This window comes from Rhinoderma darwinii, chromosome 4 (assembly GCF_050947455.1).
Source record: "Rhinoderma darwinii isolate aRhiDar2 chromosome 4, aRhiDar2.hap1, whole genome shotgun sequence".
In the NCBI taxonomy this organism is placed as follows: domain Eukaryota; kingdom Metazoa; phylum Chordata; class Amphibia; order Anura; family Rhinodermatidae; genus Rhinoderma; species Rhinoderma darwinii.
Window position 1 is genome coordinate 231,247,714 of NC_134690.1, and position 23,729 is coordinate 231,271,442.

Consider the following 23,729-nt stretch of genomic DNA (forward strand, 5'->3'; position numbering starts at 1 on the left):
AATATTTCTGGAGGACAGCGAGACCTTGTTACCTGGAGAAAACTGGGGAGTTTCTCTTCTCCTTGTGTCTGCCTTACATTTGATGCGGTCCACCGCCAGCAGAATGGAGGATTGTGTCTGCTGCCAGATCTGCCGGAAGTCCCTAAAAGCGTAATCAGCTGCGTGCACTTCGGACATAACGGACACCGCGAGAGGAATTCGTGGGTGTTGGCCGTAGACTATGAAGAATGCTGTATTTCTTGTGGAATCGCTAGTATGATTATTATATGAGAACTCGGCCCAAGGAAGAAGCTGCACCCAGTCATCATACAGCTTGGAGATGAAGTGTCGTAGGTAGTTATCCATGATTTGGTTGATCCTCTCGACCTACGGGACACAGCAAAGTGAAGCGGAAGGGAGCGCTGGCGTCTCCTGAGGAGGAGATGGGGACCAGTGCTCACTGATCCATAGCTGCAGCCGTCAGGGGGTAAGCAAACCTGGCGGCTCGCGGCCATGGGCATTACAGCATGCCACCCCATTGGATTTTAAATGAAACAGCTGAGATGCAATTGAAGTGTAGACTTTCAGGTTTAATTCAAGGGGTTGAACAAAAATATCCTGTGAAAAGTTTAGGAATTGCAACCATTTTTCTACACAGCCTCCTCATTTCAGGGGCTCAATAGTAATTGGACAAATTAACATTACCATAAATAAAAAATTTTTTTCTTTTTTAATACTTTGCAGAGAATCCTTTGCAGGCAATGGCTGCCTGAAGTCTGGAACCCATGGACATCACCAAACGCTGGGTTTCCTCCTTTGTGATGCTTTACCAGGCCTTTACTGCTGCTGTCTTCAGTTGTTGCTTGTTTGTGGGACTTTCTGCCTTAAGTTTTGTCTTAAGCAAGAGAAATGAATCCTCGATCAGGTTGAGATCTGGTGATTGACTTGGCCATTGCAGAATATTCCACTTCTTTGCCTTAAAAAAACTCCTGGGTTGCTTTAGCAGTATATTTTGGGTCATTCTCCATCTGTAATATGAAGAGACGTCCAATCAATCTTGCTGCATTTGGTTGAATCTGAGCAGAAAGTATATCCCTGAACACTTCAGAATTCATCCGGCTGCTTCTGACTTCAGTCACATCATCAATAAACAGTGCCTTTGGCAGCCATGAATGCCCATGCCATCACACTGCCCCAACCATGTTTTACAGAGGATGTTGTGTGCTTTGGATCATGAGCCATTCCAAGCCTTCTCCATCCTTTCTTCCTCCCATTATTCCGGTACAGGTTGATCTTAGTTTCATCTGTCCAAAGAATGCTGTTCCAGAACTGGGCTGGCTTCTTTACATGTTATTTGGCAAAGTCTAATCTGGCCTTTCTATTTTTGAGGCTGATTAATTGTTTGCACCTTGTGGTGAACCCTCTGTATTTGCTCTCATGAAGTCTTCTCTTTATGGAAGACTTAGATACTGATACACCTACTTCCAGGAGAGTGTTCTTCACTTGGGTAGATGTCCTGAAGGGGTTTTTCTTCAGCATGGAAAGGATTCTGCGATCATCCACCACTGTTGTCTTCCGTGGATGTCCAGGCCTTTTGGAGTTCACGAGATCACCAGTGTGCTCTTTTTCTTCAAGAATGTAGAAAACTGTTGATTTGGCCACTCCTAACATTTGTGCTATCTCTCTGATGGATTTCTTCATTTTTTTAAGCCTAACGATGGTCTGTTTCACTTGCATTGAGAGCTCCTTTCACCTCATGTTGTGGGTTCACAGCAGCAGCTTACAAGTGCCACACCTGGAATCAACTCTAGACCTTTTACCTGCTTAATTGATGAGGGAATAACCCATGCAGCCCATTAAACAGCTTTTGAGAAAATTGTCCAATTACTTTTGGCCCCTTGAAAAAGAGGCAGCTACATATTAAAGAGCTGTAATTCCTAAACCCTTCCTTAAATTAGGATGTGAATACCCTCAAATTAAAGCTTAGAGTCTGCACTAAGCCCATATTGATTATATAACTGTATATTCAATATGTTTTGGTAAACAGCTAAAATGACAAAATTTGTGTCACTGTCCAAATAATTCTGAACCTAACTGTATGTACTGAGCTTTGTTCTGGTGCTGTATATATGTACTGAGTTCGGTTCTGGGGCTGTATATATGTACTGAGCTTTGTTCTGGTGCTGCATTTATGTACTGAGCTTTGTTCTGGTGCTGTATATATGTAGTGAGCTGGGTTCTGGTAATGTATATGTACTGAGCTTGGTTCTGGTGTTGTATTTATGTACTGAGCTTTGTTCTGGTGCTGTATTTATGTACCAAGTTTTGTTCTGGTGCTGTATTTATTTACTGAGCTTGGTTCTGGCGCTGTATTTATGTACTGAGCTTGGTTCTGGGGCTGTATTTATGTACTGAGCTTGGATCTGGCGCTGTATTTATGTACTGAGCTTGGATCTGGCGCTGTATTTATGTACGGAGCTTGGTCCTAGCGCTGTAAAGGATCTGCCAGACACAGCTTCTGTGTCGACGCCCGTGGTTAATCAGTCTGCACCTGCTCCTAAGTCTGATAGAGTGACTCGATCTGCTACCACTCAGGCTGGTAGGCTCAGGAGTGGGAGAACCTATCACAGCCTGGCCAGACGGTTCTAGCTCCCGCCCTCGGTCTATTTATACCTTCATTTCCTGCTTGTCTCTGCCTGTGATTCTTTCCTGTTTCCTGGCTCTGCTGCTCCTGCTATCATTATTGACCTTGCTTCATTTTGACCCTGGCTTTACTGACTACTCTCCTGCTCTGCGTTTGGTACCTCGTACACTCCTGGTTTGACTCGGCTTGTTCACTACTCTTGTTGCTCACAGTCTTGCCATGGGCAACTGCCCTATTTCTCTTAGCTTCTGTGTACCCTTGTCTATTTGTCTGTTGTGCACATATTGAGCGTAGGGACCGTCGCCCAGTTGTACGCCGTCTCCTAGGACGGGCCGTGCAAGTAGGCAGGGACTGAGTGGCGGGTAGATTAGGGCTCACCTGTCTTCTCCCTACCCCATCATTACAGGCGCTGTATTTATGTACGGAGCTTTGTTCTGGCGCTGTATATATGTACTCAGCTTTTGTTTTGGTGCTGTATTTATGTACTGAGCTTGGTTCTAGTGTTGTATTTACACTACCGTTCAAAAGTTTGGGGTCACCCAGACAATCTTGTGCTTTCCATGAAAACTCACACTTATATTTATCAAATGAGTTGCAAAATGACTAGAAAATATAGTCAAGACATTGACAAGGTTCGAAATAATGATTTTTATTTCAAATAATAATTTTCTCCTTCAAACTTTGCTTTCGGCAAAGAATTCTCCATTTACAGCAATTACAGCATTGCAGACCTTTGGCATGCTAGCTGTTAATTTGCTGAGGTAAATCGGGAGAAATTTAACCCCATGCTTCCAGAAGCCCCTCCCACAAGTTGGATTGGCTTGATGGGCACTTCTTGCGTACCATACGGTCAAGCTGCTCCCACAACAGCTATATGGGGTTGAGATCTGGTGACTGCGCTGGCCACTCCATTACAGATAGAATACCAGCTGCCTGCTTCTTCCCTAAATAGTTCTTGCATAATTTGGAGGTGTGCTTTGGGTCATTGTCCTGTTGTAGGATGAAATTGGCTCCAATCAAGCGCTGTCCACAGGGTATGGCATGGCGTTGCAAAATGGAGTGATAGCCTTCCTTATTCAAAATCCCTTTTACCTTGTACAAATCTCCCACTTTACCAGCACCAAAGCAACCCCAGACCATCACATTACCTCCACCATGCTTGACAGATGGCGTCAGGCACTCTTCCAGCATCTTTTCAGTTGTTCTGCGTCTCACAAATGTTCTTCTGTGTGATCCAAACACCTCAAACTTCGATTCGTCTGTCCATAACACTTTTTTCCTCTGTCCAATGTCTGTGTGCTTTTGCCTATATTAATCTTTTCGTTTTATTAGCCAGTCTCAGATATGGCTTTTTCTTTGCCACTCTGCCCTGAAGGCCAGCATCCCAGAGTCGCCTCTTTCCTGTAGACGTTGACACTGGCGTTTTGCGGGTACTATTTAATGAAGCTGCCAGTTGAGGACCTGTGAGGCGTCTATTTCTCAAACTAGAGACTCTAATGTACTTGTGTTGTTGCTCAGTTGTGCAGCGGGGCCTCCCACTTCTCTTTCTACTCTGGTTAGAGCCTGTTTGTGCTGTCCTCTGAAGGGAGTAGTACACACCGTTGTAGGAAATCTTCAGTTTCCTGGCAATTTCTCGCATGGAATAGCCTTAATTTCTAAGAACAAGAATAGACTGTCGAGTTTCACATGAAAGCTCTCTTTTTCTAGCCATTTTGAGAGTTTAATCGAACCCACAAATGTAATGCTCCAGATTCTCAACTAGCTCAAAGGAAGGTCAGTTTTATAGCTCCTCTAAACAGCAAAACTGTTTACAGCGGTGCTAACATAATTGCACATGGGTTTTCAAGTGTTTTCTAATCATCCATTAGCCGTCTAACACAGTTAGCAAACACAATGTACCATTAGAACACTGGCGTGATGGTTGCTGGAAATGGGCCTCTATACACCTATCTAGATATTGCATTAAAAACCAGACGTTTGCAGCTAGAATAGTCATTTAGCACATTAACAATGTATAGAGTGTATTTCTGATTAATTTAATGTTATCTTCATTGAAAAAACTGTGCTTTTCTTGCAAAAATAAGGAAATTTCTAAGTGACCCTAAACTTTTGAAAGGTAGTGTATGTACTGAGCTTGGTTGGGTTATTGTTTATATGTATTGAGCTTGGCTCTCGTGCTGTATATATGTAAGAGAATGGTTCTGGAACTGGAACTATATAGGATATATTTATAATAACAAAATTGCAGGGCAGATGGAATTGTTTTCAATTCATTGTATATTTAATGGGAACCCGCAACAAAATCTATAAAATCAACTTTTAAAATGGCGCACACTATATGCTAATTACTCATTAAATGGCCGTGGGGCAATGCCGTTATCCTGAAGAGTCACATAGTTCTGCCTCTAAACCCACCTTCCCATGTTTAATTGATATCCCCCTGACTGATATAACTTTCTCGGATGAGTCATTGCCTTGTACTACTTGGGCACGCACTGTGAAGCGAGGTGTACCCTGCCTGGCTTCATCGCCGCACCGCGCATGGCAGTACAAGGCAATGGCGCATCCGCAAGAGCTGAAGGAGGCTGCTAGTGATGTAGAACAGCCAGGGGAATGTCAATCAAAATCTGGGGGGGCGCCACTTCAATTTTCTTCTCATGTAGTAGAAAAGCTAGAATCGGCCCTGAAGCTGCAGGCCACTTTAGGCCTGCAGCCTATAAGGTGCTGGGAAGACTCCCTGCGCAGGCCGGCATGGTGACGTCACTGCATCACGCTGGTCTGCGCATTTGTCATGACCGGAGCCTGTGCAGCGCTCCGTCCGTCACAAGAGCGGGGCAAAGTAAGTAAAATATCATTTTTTTGTGGTGGGGTCGGGCTCTGTGGCACTATACACAAAATGGGGGGAGCAGTGTGGCACTATATACAAGGGGGGAGCAGGGTGGCACAATATACAAGTGGGGGGAGCAGGGTGGCACTATATACAAGGGGGAGCTGTGTGGCACTACTAAGGGGGGCTGTGTGGTACTATCTACTAGAGGGCTGTATGGCACTATTTACAAGGGGGAGGGCTGTGGTGATATCTGCAGGGAGCTGTGTGGCACTATCTACTAAGGGGGGCTGTGTGGCACTATATACATGGGAGGGAGGCTGTGTGGTACTATATACAGGTGGAGCTATATAGCGCTATATACAAGGGGGGCTTTATGGTGATATCTACAGGGGGCTGTATGGCACTATCTGCAAGTGGGGCGTGGCACGGTCTACAGGTGGGGCTGTACAGCACTGTCTGCAGGGGGGCTGTATGGCACAATCTACAGAGGGCACTATCTATAAGGGGGTGCTGCGTGTGGCACCGGGAGATGGCCCCAATCAAAAGTTTGCTATGGGGTCCAGTCTTTCCTAGTTACTTCCCTGCAGCAGCCAGTCTCCGACATTGCCGGATTCACACGATGGTGATTGGACCGTGAAAAATGGTCTGTGTGTCAGCTGGATTTCACGGCCCGATCACGTTACATGTGAACGAGACTCCTAGCCTCATAGTCATTTTGGGTACAATCACATGACAGTGAAAAAAAAAATTACCATTAAAAGCTGATCAATGGTCAGTTTTTCATGACCATTTTGCATTAGTGTCTCCAAATTCTCATGCGTTTCCAGGCCGTCAAAAAGAAAATAAGGATGGATTTGATTTGTCAGGGTAGATAGTGCCCCAGTTCCCACATATAGTGACATAGTGACATAGTGCCACAGTGTCCACATATAGTGAGAGTGCCCACATATAGTGAGAGTGCCCACATATAGTGACATAGTGCCCACATATAGTGACATAGTGCCCACATATAGTGACATAGTGCCCACATATAGCGACAGTGCCGACACATAGTGACAGTGCCACAGTGCCCACATGTAGCGACAGTGCCCACATAGTGCCACCCCCCAATATAGTGCCCATGTGAACAGTGCCACACCCCCTTGCAGATAGCACTCCCATGTAGATCGTACCCCACCTTGTAGATAGCAGCAGCACCACCCCTTCCCTTGTAGATAGCACCCCCACATGTAGATCTCACCCCACATGTAGATTGCAGAACTTTGCAGATCACAGCACCACCCGCCTCCCTTGTAGATCGCACCCCTCTTCCTTGTAGATCCCGCCGCTGTAGCTGCCACTAGGTGCTGAATCCCCGGCCAGAGATTGCCAATGCTTTGGCCGGGGATTCAGCTGCTAGTGGGAGCTACGGTGGCGCGATCTATTAGGGGGCAGGGGGGGGGGGGGTTTGTGGTGCAATCTACAAGGTACATGGGGGGTGGTGCGATCTGCAAAGTGGTGCTATCTACAGCGGAGCGGTATCTAAAGGGCGGTGTGGCTATATACAAGCTTCCCCACGGAACTACTGTTCCGTAGAGTATCATTTTGTTCAGTACAGAACAGCAGTTCCATGGGGAAACAGAGATAGAACGGGGCTAACCAGGAAGTGACAAGAAGGTGGGGCTACCTCCTGCAGCTTGGCGCGAAGGCGCCACTAAAGAATCGATTCTACGATTCTGTTAAAAAACAGAATCGTGAGAGTCCTTGAGGGCGAATTAATCAAATTAATTTGATTAATCGCCCAGCCCTAGCTGCTAATGTAATATGCTGCGGCTTTTGCACAACTAAATCCGTTGCAGTAAATCTGCAGCTAATCCACCATTTATACCCTTTAAGTGCTGTCTATCCGTTTTTTTGACTCATGGCGACCATATGGATAGTGTTTTTCCAAAATGTCTGGTCATGTGTTGGAATCTTCAGTTTTTACAGAACTTTCGTCATTGTATCCAACCCCCTTCTTGAAGGTCGTCCTCTTCCAAGTTTTCCAAGCATAATTTTCTTTATTATTGAAGTTAGTTTTCGAATGACATGTCCAAATAAGGCTTCGTTCACATCTGCGCTAGGGTTCCGTTCCGTCGGAGCTTTCTGTCGGAACGGAGCCCTGACAGATACAAACAGAAACCATAGGTTTCCACCACCATCTATTTCAATAGTGACGGATAAAATACCAATGGTTTCCGTTTGTCTCCGTTGTGCAAGGGTTCCGTCATTTTTACGGAATCAATAGCGTAGTCGACTAAGCCCTAGCGCAGATGTGAATGAAGCCTAAGACGTCTTCACTCTGGACAATTGAGCTCCAAGTGAAATGTTAGACCTCATATGGTAAATGATCCATCTGTTTGTTTTCTTTTCTGTCCACAGTTCTCTTAGAAGTCTTTGCCAACACCAGAGTTCAAAGGCATCAATACATTTCCTGTCTCTCTTCTTCATCGTCCAGCTTTCACAGCTATAAAGAGCCACAGAGAATACCATCACCTGGACGATCTTTGTATTTAGAGACACATCATTACATTGGAGGATCTTATCTAGGTATTTTTCCTTGTTCTGCCAATGCCCAGTCTGTCCTATTTCTTTGCTTCTGGATCCCTTGTTGTTAAAGGGAACCTGTCACCAGCATTTTAGCTATAAAGCCAGCAATACCTGGTGAAAGTGGGTGAAAAATCATTGTCGTCTAAGCTATAAATATGTTCTAAGTAAGCTCTGTAGCTTTAGTATTCCGTTTTTCAGTGGTCCCACGCCGTATGCAAATGAGCAGAAAAGAGTCAAATCTTCATCTGAAAAGAGTCAGGTTTTCATTCCTCCAGCGTCTCAGAGTGGACTCCACCTCCTTCTTTTTGATTGACAACTCCTTAGCCAGTCAGGGCCGGACAGGTGCCGGTGGTGGGCGGGGTTAAAAAGCTGAGTCTAATAGGGAAAACTAATTACCATAAAAGGCGGGAAAAGTTTAAACGACTACATTTACTGACAGAGGAGGACTTCAGAACAGGAACGAACTCTGGACAGCTGCGGCCATTGAGGGGTCAGGCGAGTTTGACAGGTAAGATGTTGATGACAGGATCCCTTTAATAATTAGTCCAAGTAGTCGACTGCACTATTGATTCTGTCAATACAACGGAAACCTTACAGAGCGGTGACAAACGGAAACCATTTGCAACGGATGCGTTACCATTGAAATCAGTTTCCATTTGTTTCAGTTTGGATTCAGTTCGTGGGATCCCCTGATGGAAAGGTCCGACGGAACCCATGAACAGAGTCCCGATGCAGATGTGAAAGAAGCCTAAGTTTGGTATCACCGTATTCGTATTGACCGGCAGAATAAAGTTAACATGTAATTTATACTGCACGGTAAACGACATAAAAACAATACACAATGGCAGCTTTGCTATTTTTTTTTCTACTGCCCCAAATAACATTTATTACAGTTATACAATACTTTAACTGGTTGCCGACACAGGACGAGAATGCTCGTCCTGAGCGGCGAGCACTTCGCGCATTAGGACGAGCATACTCGTCCTGTGTGACAGCCGTCCCTGCGCGCGTCTGTGCGCGCGATCGAGAGCGGGGCAACGGCTGTAATACACAGCCACGGCCCCGCTCTGACAGCGGAGAGAAGAGAAACATCTTCTCTCCGCTGTTAACCCTTTGAACACCGCGATGACAGCTGATCGCGGCGTTCAAAGAGAGGGGACTGCACATTGATCGCGTCACAGAAAATAACTGTGACGCGATCAAAGCCCATAACTCATATGGCCAGACAGCCCAGGGTCCAGTGAAGGACCCCAGGGCTGTCTGAACATATTTCCTGTTGTTAGGGCATACTGAGGTATGCCCTAACAACTGCCTGTGTGCGATCAGTAACAGGCTAATGTACTGGCATATAGATCTATGCCAGTACATTACAGTTACAAAATAAAAATCAAAATGATAAATCCCTTTATGGGATTAAAAAAAAAAGTTAAATGAATGTAAAAAAAAATAATGGTAAATAAATAAATAAAAAGTAAATAAAATACACAAAAACACACATTTTTTATAATAAATCAACTTTTTAAAATATAAGTCCCAAAACATGAAATAATACAGACATATTTGGTAACGCCACGACCGTAACAACCTGTACAACAAATGTATAACATTATTTATGATGATCGGTGTATGGTGTAAAAAAAAAAATATTAAAACTGCTGCGCAACTGCTTTTTTTCTGCATTTTAATCTAATTAAAAATGTATAGAAATTAAACGGTAATGTATTTGTACAAAAAAATGGTACCTACATAAAGTACAACTCGTCCCGCAAAAAACAAAGTCTCATACAACTACGTCGTACAAAAAATAAAAGCGTTATGAGCGTCGGGATGCAAAGAGGGAATTTTAAAAAAAATTGCTCTGTCCTCAAGGCTAAAATTGGCCGTGTCCTTAAGGGGTTAAAGGGAATCTGATGGCACGTTTTAAACTAACAAACGTCTGGCACTTCTAGTTACTAATAGTGTAAAGAAAAATGGACATACCAGTGATGCGGATAATATTGCTTGCGCAAGATTAAACGGCAGAGCATCATATGCTAATTAGGTGGGCGTGTGCTCCCACTACTCCCCTCCCCTTTACAGCTGATGTCATCGGAGAGGGGTTGGAGCGCTAGATGGCGGACACTTCTTTTTTTTTTTATGGACCTATTTAGCATAAAAGTAATTTTTTTACCCTGCTGCAAGCCCTATGATCGACCTCACTGGTACGTACATCTTCCTTTACCCTATGGCTAAATATCGCTGCCAGACGTTTGATAGGCTAAAACGTGCTGACAGACTCCCTTTAATACACCAAAATGTTGCCAATAAAACATACAACTCATTTCGCAAAAAACAAGCCTCATATGGCTACATTGACAGAAAAATAAAAAAGTTATGGCTCTTGGAATGCATCGATTCATTTTTTTTTAAAAATTGCCACGTCCAAATTAACCGTGTCCTTAGGGGGTTAATCTGCGGATGGTAGCCCTCTTCTTATTGGGTGCATTTACATGAATCGTTTCAGACCGCACGGTAAAAAACGCATAGAAAAACTAATTGAAAACGGCACGTCTTACCGCGAATTGCTGCCGGTATGTGATGCAGTTATTGGATACACAGTTTTTACAGGTATAAAACTCTCTTGTCTAGGATGTTTTACCTGTAAAAACCGCTCGTCCAATTACCTGCAATTCTCAATGTAGTTTTTGAGGTGGTTTTTAACGTGCAGTCAAAAATAATAATGTAAATAAACCCTTACACAATTTTTTTCCTTCTATCTTCTAGATCCATTCCCTGTGATCTCCAGGACATGTCCCAAATTAAGTTAGCATTATAGGTGTTATGGGCACATTATAAGCACACTGAAATTATTTGAGTATAGTATCCAAACTTAGTAGTATCCAACCTAGTATCCACGCTAAAGTGGTGACGTAAAAAATAAAACCGGTCTCGCCAAAAGACCTCATATAGGTACATAAAAATGTTTTACAGTTGTGTCCCGGTCTAAACTGTGAGGAAACATGAAGAACATCAAGCACAGTCGGATATGAATATAATTATTATTTTTTTCTTTCACCAAACTTTATCAACACCACAGCAGTTTACAACCTGCAAGCCGCTGCTGCCTAGAGGTCCTTACCATGATGCTTTGCGTTGGCGGCTACTGTATGACGAACTTCCGTCGGTATCATGGCGGCCGGTGCAGCCCTTGTGTCTTACAGCAGTGGCTCTGAGTCTGACTGTGAAGAAGCTGAGCAAGATAACTCCCATTTAAAGCCTTTACCACCAACTTCTGGAATACTATGTGTGGTGGACTCGGCGCCGGAGGTCGCAGTGAAGGTAAGTGAAGGAATAGACCGCGTTGTAGTGTTTATCTGTAGCATGGGAACTTGTGTGCCAACTTATCGCTGGCTTTCCTCCTACTGAAACATTGGAGGAGCCGAGCATATGATTTGTTTTTAACCATTGCATGTTTCATCTATTCTGAGCTGCACCCTCGTTATGTGCACTCCGTGTTGTAGGTAGAGATATTATTGCAGGTCTGAACAACACCCTGGTCACTGTAGTAACTACACGATTGCTCTCAATAACGGGTTTTATTTTTCTACCAGCTTTATATGCATTTGTTGCAGTGATGATTACACTCTCTGATATGATTATATGGAGCTAGACTGACAAGCATGCTGCTCCATCTGTTCACATTGGTTGTCATAATGAGATGACGCTTCTCTGTTGGCGCCTTGTTTTCCCCTCAGTTAAAAAAATAAGCATGAGTAACAAGTTATCTGCCAAATGCAGTTTCAATGGAGCAGTCCTAGTTTATTGTGTTCTCCTAGTTTACATCCACCATGTGGATGATCTGCACAGATTGATGCCAGTGTGTGTGCGCTTTTCCCTCTTCCTTCTCATATTCTGATAGGATGAGCCATCCTGCTGCAGTGTAATCTGCGCCCTGAGCGGCTGGATAACGATAGCTACAAGCAAGACAGCTTTTGACTTATATTTTTGTTACCAGTGGTCCTGTTCCTCTATATGTGTTTTTAAAGTGTAGCTTAACAAATTTCTGACATGTCATAGTGACATGTCAGAAATTTTGATTGGTGGGGGTCCGAACACTGAGACCCCAACCTCTCGCTAAAACGAAGCAGCTGAAGCTCTTAAGCACTTCAGCCGCTTCATTTTAGCGATTGGTGGGGGTCTCAGTGCTTGGATCCCCACCAATCAAAACTTCTGACATGTCGGAAGTTTGTTAAAGAGGCTATCACCAGATTATAAGTTCCCTATCGCCTACATAATCTGATTGGCGCTGTAATGTAGATAACAACAGTGTTTTTTATTTTGCTAAACAATGATTTTTGAGAAAGTTATGAGCAATTTTAGATTTATGCTAATTAGTTTCTTAATAGACAACTGGGCGTTTTTTTGCTTTTGACCAACTGGGCGTTGTATGACGTTGACCAATCAGCCACCAATCAGCGTCAGTCGCTTATTATTTGGTGACAGAGCCTCTTTTAACCCCTTAATGACCAGCCTATTTTAAACCTTAAAGAGGCTCTGTCACCAGATTTTGCAGCGCCTATCTGCTATTGCAGCAGATCGGCGCTGCAATGTAGATTACAGTAACGTTTTTATTTTTAAAAAACGAGCATTTTTGGCCAAGTTATGACCATTTTCGTATTTTATGCAAATGAGGCTTGCAAAAGTACAACTGGGCGTGTTTACAGTAAAAGTCCAAGTGGGCGTGTATTATGTGCGTACATCGGGGCGTGTTTACTACTTTTACTAGCTGGGCGTTCTGATGAGAAGTATCATCCACTTCTCTTCAGAACGCCCAGCTTTTGGCAGTGCAGATCTGTGACGTCACTCACAGGTCCTGCATCGTGTCGGCCACATCGGCACCAGAGGCTACAGTTGATTCTGCAGCAGCATCCACGTTTGCAGGTAAGTCGATGTAGCTACTTACCTGCAAACGCTGATGCTGCTGCAGAATCAACTGTAGCCTCTGGTGCCGATGTGGCCGACACGATGCAGGACCTGTGAGTGACGTCACAGCGTGATCTCTCTAGAACACGCTGTGTGTCTGTGCACTGCCAGAAGCTGGGCGTTCTGAAGAGAAGTGGATGATACTTCTATACACAATGCCCAGCTAGTAAAAGTAGTAAAAACGCCCCGATGTACGCACATAATACACGCCCAGTTGTACTTTTACTTTTCAACACGCCCACTTGGACTTTTGCAAGCCTCATTTGCATAAATACAAAAATGGTCATAACTCGGCCAAAAATGCTCGTTTTTTAAAAATAAAAACGTTACTGTAATGTACATTGCAGCGCCGATCTGCTGCAATAGGAGATAGGGGTTGCAAAATCTGGTGACAGAGCCTCTTTAATGACCAAGCCATTTTTTAAGTTTTTCCATCGTCGCATTCCAAGAGCTATAACCTTTTTTTATTTTTGCGTCGACATAGCTGTATAAGGTCTTGTTTTTTGCGGGACAAGTTGTATTTTTTAATAGCACCATTTTGGTGGACATATTATTTATTAATTAACTTTTATTTGGGGGGAAATAGAAAAAAACCTGAAATTTCGCCACTCTTTTTCGCGTCTTAAATCTACGCCGTTTACAGTGTGATATAAATAACACAATAACTTTATTCAGCGGGTTGCTACGATTGCAACGATACCAAATTTGTATAGTTTTTGTATGTTTTACTACTTTTACACAGTAAAAACGCTTTTTTTTTCAAAATTATTTGTTTTTGTGTCTCCATATTTGAAGAGCCGTAACATTTTTATTTTTTCGCCGATGCGGTTGTATGAGGGCTTTTTTTTTTGCGGGAAGACTTGTAGTTTTTTTTATTGGTACCATTTTGGAGTAGATGCGACTTTTTTATCACAGAAAACAGCAATTTTTCCATAGTTTTTTATTACATTTTTTACGGCGTTCACCGTGCGGGTTAAATAATGTAATAGATTTATAGTCGGGGTCGTTACGGACGCGGCGATACCAAATATGTGTAACTTTTTAACTTTATTTTGTTTAATAGTAAAGCATTTTGTAAGGGAAAAAGCTGGGTTTTTTATTTTTTTTCACATTTTTTTTTAAAATTAACTTTAAACTTTTTTTTCACTTTTTTACCAGTCCAACTAGGGGACTATAATATGCGATTCTGCGATCGCATTTATAATACACTGCAATACTTTTGTATTGCAGTGTATTACTGCCTGTCCGTTTAACACGGACAGGCATCTGCTAGGTCATGCCTCTGGCATGATCTAGCAGGCATTCGCTCCAGGCAGACCTGGGGGCCTTTATTAGGCCCCCGGCTGCCATTGGAGACACAGACTCTCGGCGATCGTATCGCCGGGTGTCGGTGGGAGAGAGAGGGAGCTCTCTCCCTCTCTCCAAAACCGCTCAGATGCGCTGCACGCTATTTTGCACCGCATCTGAGGGGTTAAACGGGTGAGATCGATACTAATATCGATCTCACCCTGCAGAGTAGGGACGCTCCCAGCCCTCAGCTGCCTCTGGCAGCTCCCTGCTCTGTTTACTTATTCCGATGTTTACTTATTCCGATGCCGCGACGTAAAAAGGCATCGGAATAAGGCCCGTTAGTGGCCGACGTAGAAACACGATGGGCCGGTCACTAACGGGTTAACGTTTAGCTACACTTTAAATAAAAATGTCTTACTCTGACCGGTTCTTTACGAACAGTTCAGAGTACTGAGTAAAAATTATAGTGTAACTAAACTGTCATAAAACTTTTGACATGTCAGAAGCTTTGAGTTGTGGAGGTCCGAACACTGAGAACCCCAGCGATCGCTAAAACAAATCTGCAGAAGCACTCAAGGGAGCGCTGTGCCACTTAGTTTCTGATCGGCTTTCCTCGTAAACCCAAGTGAGCGGTGTAAGGGGTTCAATAGACCGTCTCAGTCCATACACAGCTCACTCTGTTTTTCAAGGGAAGTTGAGCAGTGCCAATCAGAAACAAAGTGACACAGATGCTTTAGCCGTTTTTTTTTTAGCAATAGATGGGGTTCTAAGTGCTTGGATCCCCACCGATAAAAATTTCTGACATGTCACTATGACATGTCAAAAGATTTTTATGAAAGTATAGTTACACTTTAAGACTAAAACATAACTTCTATTACTACATGATAGAAAGAAAAAAAATGTACTGTGCAGATCATCAGACGCCTAGCGGGATGTAAGGGACCTAGGCCCTTCTTACGCTGAGTTTTAGCCATACGTTAAACGTGTCAATGGAGCACCGTTAGCTAGATGAAGGCCAAAAGAGTGGGCTTTTGGCATTTGTCGGGCTAGTGTACGTTTGAAGGATAGAATAGCAAAGTAGACTATACTTTTACATCCTGCTGGTTCCTGCAAAAAACGCATACTTCGCCGTTTTTAACATGGGGGCATATAGGTGATGGATGCCGCTGTATGGTGTCCGTCACAGGCCTCCGCTAAACATATCGTCGGGAAGCTCTAGTGATGTACTTCCCCGGGCAGATACAGCGGCTTCTTTAAAGTTTCTGGAATTGCAGGGGCTATTGGGGCGTCTAGGGTCCTCGGTTAAAACGCCTCTGACCTTCTGGCCAGAGACTATGTGACTCCATATGTGGACAGTGACGTCCGTGGCTTTTTCAGGGCCGTAATCTCCAGCCCGAGCACTTCCGACGCTCTGGTTGGGGACTCATTCATTGCACAGCTCCTGACGTCACTGTCTATTTATGGACAGTAACGTCAGCAGCTTCCCCAGTGCCGGAATCCCCAGCCAGAGCTTTCCATGCCCTGTCAATGGGTACGTGAAATTGGCAAGGTGGCGTGTAACATCGCTTTTACACTGTCCAATCAGCCTCGGACAGTGTCACCGCAAGAGCTGGAGAGGGGAGAGTGCTCGCATGCGCAGCCTGGAGCTTTGCGTGCATGCTCTCACTCACTCTTCAGCTCTCGGCAGACAAGGTTGACAAGACTGTGTGATCTCTCGTGAGAGGCCACACATTCTTGTCTTCCGAGAGCTGAAGAGTGAGTGAGAACGTGCGTGCACATCGCCGAGCTGCGCACGCTCTCCTCTCTCTAGCTCTTACTGTGACACTGTCCGCAGCTGATTGCACAGTGTCACAGCGATGTTACATGCCGCCTTGACAGTTCAGGGGGTTATTTAAATGTCGGACGCCAAATAGAACGGCACCAATATCTAAATAACTGAGGAGGATAGAATTTTTTGAAGTGCCCCAGGGTTTGTGCAGCCCTGCCGATTACATGCCTCATATGTATTGGCAGGTGAAAGGGAGCGCTCTGTCCAGGAGGTTCGGGCATCGTATTTACTTATTTAAATCAGTTTTTTATTATACATAATATTTTTTTTTATTACAGTTTTCACACTGGCCACTAGAGCAGTCACTATTTCCTGTTCTCTGTAATCATCTCATTATCATTAGAGGGAGGGAAAGTCAATGACCGCTGTATTGTATTGGCAGGATAGCAATGCTGTACACTGGGGTTGTCACGATACCAGAGTTTGGACTTCGATACCGATACTTTGTGTAGTATTGTGATTTTTTTTTTATACCAAAACATACTTTGCTAACAGTAATAAAAAAAAAAAAAAAAAAGAAAAGTTCTTCCATTTTCTGATGTGAGGCATTTGGTGTGATGAATTTTGAATGTGCCTCACATTAATAGTAATTAACCCCATCATGTTTCTCAGTTATAATTGACAACACTGGGTTAATTGCTATTAATGTAAATCACACCTCGTGCCTTACATTAATAAGTGAAAGAAAGTCATTTTATTTTATTTTTTAATAGCATACACATCATAAATGCCACAGTGTTTTGCAGTGCGCCCGCCTTGTTCTGTCTTCAGTGCCGCCGCTCATTAGTGCAGCACTGGCCGCATCACATCATCCTGATGGCGCGCGCACTTGTCAGGACTCGGGAGCACGACAATGACTGTATTACACAGCTGCAGCCCCGCTCTCATACATTCATGTGTTACAATGCTAAGCTGTGCGGCCGCACAGCTTAGTATCGAAATACATGAAATAATGGTATTGAACTGTTTGAGGGTGCACAGCATCGAAACCGTATCAAAGTTTCCATGCATCGTGCATCTCTACTATACACAGATAAGGCTCTGTATGCATCTTCCCTCGTCTCCATCACCTCCTGGAGACTAAAAATCTGTGAGATTTTTCTGTCAATTGACTCCCTTTCATTTGAACATCCATAAGGCACACGTAGACTGACTACACAGAAAATACAGGAAAGAAGTGTGTGTCTCCTCACTATGGCTGCCCCAGGGAAGGTCTTACAAATAAAAAATAAATAGCTACAACAGTAAAAAAAAAAAAAGGACCAAACCCGTGTATTTATCATCTATATGCTTAAATCTAATTAATGAAGCTAACATTAAATACATGAGACATTTCCTTTAAAATGGAGTCCGTCGTCACATTTTCGCTACCCAAACCGGGTGATCTCGATTCTCTGTATAGTCGCAGGCCCAGGAGCTTGGACCCGGACCCGTCAGACATTTATGGCATATTCTGTGGCTATGTCCTAAATGTCTAAGCTGGGAATACTCCTTTAAGCTGAAAATAGTGCAGGGCACCAATCTGGCTATGCAGAGTAGGGAGACTTGTGGTTTAGCACTGTATTGACCCATATGGTCCCACAGGTCTTATCTGCTTTTTAGTCACCATTCAGTATGAAGGAGCCACATCTGGAAATGAGACCGTGTGAGTAATTATATGAATAATAAATATGCATGCGAGTCCTGTCATTTACTATGTATTGTTTTGGCCACTTTTAAAATAAAGAACTTTCGTGTGAGACAGCACCTTTTTAAGGGGGAGGAGAACACTGCTCTGACTTTTAGGTTAGTGAGAGGATAACTTTTCTGTAACCATTAGGGTGCGAGTGTGTGTGAACGCTGCTGTGATCATTAGGGTGAGGAGGTGGGGGCTACTGCTATGACCCTTAGGCCTTATTCACACGAACGCGTTATACGTCCGTGATACACGCGTGATTTTCACGAGCGTCGCACGGACCTATGTTAGTGAATGGGGCCGTTCAGACGGTCAGTGAATTTCACGCAGCGTATGTGCACTGCGTGAAACTCACGACGTGTCCTATACTTGCCCGTGTTTCGCGCAGCACGCACCCATTGAAGTCAACGGGTGCGTGCAAATCACGCACGGCACACGAAAGCACTTCAGTAGTACAAACTATAAATGAAAACAGAAAAGCACCTCGTGCTTTTCTGTTTGTAAACATAAAAACAGAGTGTCATAAATGATGCTGGCAGCCACGCAGCATATGCTGATGCCACACGGACCTTTTGCGTGTGCAAAACGCATCATTTTTTTGCGCTCGCAAAACGCGTTTTTTTGCGTGCGCATAATGTACGCGTCCATGTGAATATGGCCTTTGGGTCAAGTGAATGGGAGAAGGCTGTAATACTGTGAACCGGCGCTACAAGTGTGTTGGCGATTCACAGTTTGAGCAGTAAAGAAAGTGAAGGAGAAGCAGCGCTCATATAAGCGATGCGGGCCCTTAAAGACAGCTGATCGGTGGGGGTGATGGAAATCGGACCCCGACCGATTAGATATTGATTGCCTATCCTCAAGGATAGGCCATCAAGTTTTTGGGACTGGGCAACCTCTTTAAAAATTGACTTCAAGTGTTTCGTTTCATTTCCATTGCCACAGGTGTATAAAATCCAGCACCGAGCCATGCAGCCTAACTACTAACATTTGTGAAAGATTGGGTCGTTCTAAATTATGCTCACTAGATTTATGCGTTGTACTGTAATAGGATGCCACTGTTGCAACAATTCAGTTAGTTGATATTCCACGATCAACTGTAAATTATATTATTGCTCAGTGGAAGTGTTTATGGACCACAGTGACTAAGCAACGAAGTGGCAGACCACGTTAAACTACAGAGTGGGGTCGCTGATTGCTGAGGCGCATAGTGCAGAAAAATCACCAACACTCTGCTGATGCAATAACTGCAAAGTTCTAAACCACCTCTGGCATCAACATCTGCACAAAAAATGTGTGCCGGTAGCTTCATGGTACGGGTTTCCATGGCCGAGCAGCTGCATGCAAGTCTTACATCATGAAACGATGCCAAGCATCAGATGGGGTGGTGTAAAGCACGCTGCCACTGGACTCCGGAGCAGTGGAAACGTGCTCTGTGGAGTGATGAATCACCCTTCTTTATCTGGCAGTCTGATGGACAAGTCTGGGTTTAGTGAATGCCAGGAGAACGTCGCCTGACTGCATTGTACCAACTGTAACATTTTGTAAAGGAGGGATAATGCTTTGGGATTGTTTTTCAGGGGTTGGCCAAGGTCTATTAGTTTCAGTGCAGGGAGAGCTTAATGCTTCAGCATACCAAGACATTTTGGACAATTCTTTGCTTCCAACTTTGTGGGTACAGTTTGGGGAAGACACTTTTCTGTTCCAGCATGACTGTGCCCCAGTGCACAAAGAATGGTCCATAAACGCATGGTTGGGTGAGTTTGGTGTGGAATAACTTGACTGGCCTGCACAGAGCCCTGACCTCAACCCCATCCAACACTTACGGGATGAACTAGATCAGAGATTGCGAGCCATGCCCTCTCATCCAACATCAGTGTCTGACCTCACAAATTCTCTTCTGGATGAGTGTGCAAAAAATCTCAGACACACTACAAAATTTTTAAGAAAGAAACCTTGTAGAAAACTCTCCCATTTTTTGGGGGGAGCTACGGTGACCAAAAATAAGCAATACTGCCATTGTCGTTTTGTTTTTATTTATTTTTTTGCAGCGTTTACCATGAGGAATAAATGGCATGATATTTTTATAGGGCCTAATAGGCTTCCGTACATTGTAGACCAGGTGGCCCTTGTTAGACTTCCTTGTTGCCATAGCAACCATCGACACCCTGCCATCAACTTCCTGTTTACCACTTAGATGCTGCTGTCGCTGTTGACCGTGGCAAGTGACAGGTTAAATGGCTGGGTTTTGAGGTAACTCCGATCACGGCCGTTGCAGCATGCTGTCGGCTGTATATTACAATTGTCACCTGCTGCGGATGATGCGGGCACAGTTCCTGCGCCATTCCATAGACTTGACTGTACATAGGGTTGCGAGAAAGCACTCATAATCCTGACATACAATTATGTGATTTTTGCGGGCAGTGGTTAAAACCCAATTCAGGCAATCTCTGTGCCAGAGACGTGGTTGAGGCTCACTCAAAAATGGTCCCAGTATGGAACTTGTCCCAAAAGGGATGAAAATAATTTTATTTATATAAAAAAAAAAATGTACGGCCCTTTTGTGGCGTAGAAATGTTGCAAATTAGGGCGCATACAGTTGGTGGAGCAGGGTCTCCCGCGAACAGACAGATTTACCACTACTTAAACCAGAAATTGCCGTAAGTTATGGTGGAAATTTACACCTGCTCATAGGTTAACAAAAAGGTAGTCTGCCCTAAATGAAAGGCCAATGTAATTTTATATGGCATTCATACAGCAGCCTTCCATAGTAGCGACAATTGCTTTTTTTTTTTATATTAACCACTATTTTCATGAAAATTAAAGGCTCATTTGGCATTCGTTTCCCTACATACAAACTTTAACCAGTTCAGGACCGGGCTATTTTGAGCCTTCAGGACCAGACACCGTTTAGCCATTTTTAGCACGTGTTAGTTAAACAGCTCTAATTTTTATTTCTATACATTTTAGCTATTTTTTTTCTGGTAATCTAGTTTTACCCTAAACTAGACCTTTTACTTGTGATACTCGTCATTGTCTACCATAAATTTTGATATATTACATGTCTATTTTAGGGTAATTGGGCCAGGGCTAGCATTAAGTTTTTTTGCAGGTGGGTATTTTATTAAATTTTTTAGCACTTTTTACTTTTTTTTTTTTTATTATTATGGTCTGTCCCTCAAATGTCAGAAAATACCTTTTTCACATTGTTTTCCCACTGTAATTGGGGCTGCACAGCAGCCCCAGTTACAGCCCTCTTAGGCTGGGTTCACACTACCTATTTTCAGACGTAAACGAGGCGTATTATGCCTCGTTTTACGCCTGAAAATAGGGCTACAATACGTCGGCAAACATCTGCCCATTCATTTGAATGGGTTTGCCGACGTACTGTGCAGACGACCTGTAATTTACGCGTCGTCGTTTGACAGCTGTCAAACGACGACGCGTAAATTGACTACCTCGGCAAAGAAGTGCAGGGCAATTCTTTGCAACGTAATTTGAGCCGTTCCTCATTGAACTCAATGAAGAGCAGCTCAAGATTTACGAGCGTCACACACTCCTCGCATAATACGAGTAGGAGCTTTTACGGCTGAAACGAGGCAGCTGTTTTCTCCTGGAAACAGTCTGTCATTTCAGCCGTAAAAGCCTCTCATCGTGTGCACATACCCTTATAGTGATTATTGTCACTAATAGGGCTGTGCTGGGTCTAGTAAGACCCAGCAGCAGTCTGTCACTAACAGCACCCGGTGATCATGTGACCAATCACGTGATTGCTGGGACCAATATAGGCTGCCTCTACTATACACAGTGCTCATTGAGCGATGTGTAGAAGAGATCAGAGAAGATAGAAGCAGCAAAATCTGCTTCTATCCTCTCCTCAGGACATTCAGCTGCCCGATCGCTCGGGCAGCAAGCTAAAACCTGCGCCGTAAATAGTCTATGGCGCTAGTTTTAAGGACCGCCAGACGTATATGCACAGCTGGCGGTCAAGAACTGGTTAAGATTTAGTGATCATGCCTGCATGGTTTAGGCAGTATTTAATAATCTTTCCAAATCTTTACTCTTGGGTTTCAGGCCTTGTTTACTGCTTGTAATAGTTTTGGTACATTTTTTAAAAGCGTTTCTCTTGTTACAGAAATTGTTTTTTTTTTTTTTTTGATGGAGCAGTGGAATTTTAATTTGTTACCTTGGAAACCTGCTGCTAAGTTAAAAGCCGGTCTCCCACGCAGAGCAGTTAACAACTTTTCACTTTGTCGAGGCTGATAATTCACTCCCTTGCAGTATCTATTGTGGAACCTGACATTTGATGGATGTCAGCTCTTGGGGAATATCTATTACCAATGTTAACCGCTAAAAAGAATTTTTTGAGCATGTTCAGTGCTTTTGTAACCTAATTTACATTTGCATTGCATATATTCTAAAACGCACTTATGTCTAGACTGTTAAATTTTGGTACTGCCACTTACATACCATTAGGCTTAATTCACACATGCAGCCTTTTGAAGAAATGCAATGGCCAAGAAGAGGAAGCATCGTTTCTTTCCATTTTTTTATTTATTTATTTTTTTTCCCTCTTAGGCATACACATTGTTATTTTGAAGAGACAATTGGTAGAGCCATTTTGGCCTAGTTTCTTGTGTCCGGCAGTCGTAGTCCCAACAGATCTTTACATACAAGCACGGTTGAGGCCAGAAGCATAGGTATGACTTTAGTAATTCCCACAAGTGAACCAAATATTAAGTTTCCAAGCGCTGCTGCTGCTATTACAGTGCATTCAAAAAGCCAAAACCTCTTGTCTGTCTGGTACAGTTCCACAGTCACCACATCAAGGGTTGACAGTTGTATACATACAACATTCCCACCATCATGGACTCGCTTGTACCGAACCAGCGAAAGAAACCGCTTAATGGTAGAGCGCACCATAGATCCTTCCAACGTTGTTATGCCAATTTTGTCCATCAAAAGAGCCGAGACATTGCCTGGAAGGATGGCAAATGTTCCCAAAAAATTCAGAAAGTAGATCCAGTAGGCGCTGTAATCGTCATCAAATGTGATCTCAGACCCACTTTTGGATCAAGAAATGTGCAGTTTATCAATTCGCTATCCGTGAACTTGTATCTTTCAAGGTCTGTAGAAATCGATGCATACGAGATTGTGAGATTGACGAATGGAAAATCAAGAGCACGTTCCCTTAATACTCAAACTTCACTGTTTTAAGCTGGGTTCACACACAGTTTTTTGCAGGAGGAAAATCTGCTTCTAAATTCTGTTTGGCCATTGAGCGCCGCAGGCAAAAAACTGCTGCGAAATACGCTTCTGACTCTATATAGATAGATTCTTTTTCCCGCGTGCCGATTTTTCCGCTCGTGGGAAAATATAGCCTCCGCCTCCCATTAAAAAATCAATGGGACGCCTTTTCGGCCTCTTTTTTGCGCGTTTTCCGACGCGGTTTCCTCCACCGAGGTGACCCAAATCCCCGTTCTCGGCTAGAGGGCAGGACAAACATGTGCTGCCCATCTCTATAGACATGAATGAGTGCTGTTTCAGACAACCCCTTTAACCCCTTAGTGACCACTAATACGCCTTTTTACGTCGGTCACTAATGGGCTTTAGGCTAGGCTGACGCCTTTTCACGTCAGCCTAGTCTAAGTCCTGCACGGGTCTCCCGTGCAGGCTGGTGCCGGGGCTCTGCTGTCTGATGACAGCTGAGCTCCTGCTCCAACGCCCGCGATCGAAGTTTACTTCGATCGCGGCCGTTTAACCCGTTAAATGCCGCCGTCAATAGCGACCGCGGCATTTAACTTTGTTTACAGAGGGAGTGCGCTCCCTCTGTCACCCATCGGCGGCCCGCGAATGAAATCGCGGGTCTCCGATGGGGTGTCATGGCAGCCGGGGGCCTGATAAAAGCCCCCAGGTCTGCCCTGGACATATTCCTGTTAGGACGCACCGGAGGCAC

The 23,729-nt window shown here is 43.9% G+C and overlaps 1 protein-coding gene across 1 annotated transcript in view; it reads left to right on the top strand.

The window, feature by feature from the left end:
- Window positions 1-8,470: 8,470 nt before the first annotated feature.
- Window positions 8,471-23,729, top strand: part of CDC40 (cell division cycle 40) — a 54,125-nt gene continuing 38,866 nt past the window's right edge. Inside the window, exons 1-2 of the mRNA XM_075862273.1 lie at window positions 8,471-8,529; window positions 11,098-11,339. Coding sequence (XP_075718388.1) covers window positions 11,190-11,339 — 150 coding nt within the window. The 5' untranslated portion in view covers window positions 8,471-8,529; window positions 11,098-11,189. The remainder of the gene's footprint in view (window positions 8,530-11,097; window positions 11,340-23,729) is intronic.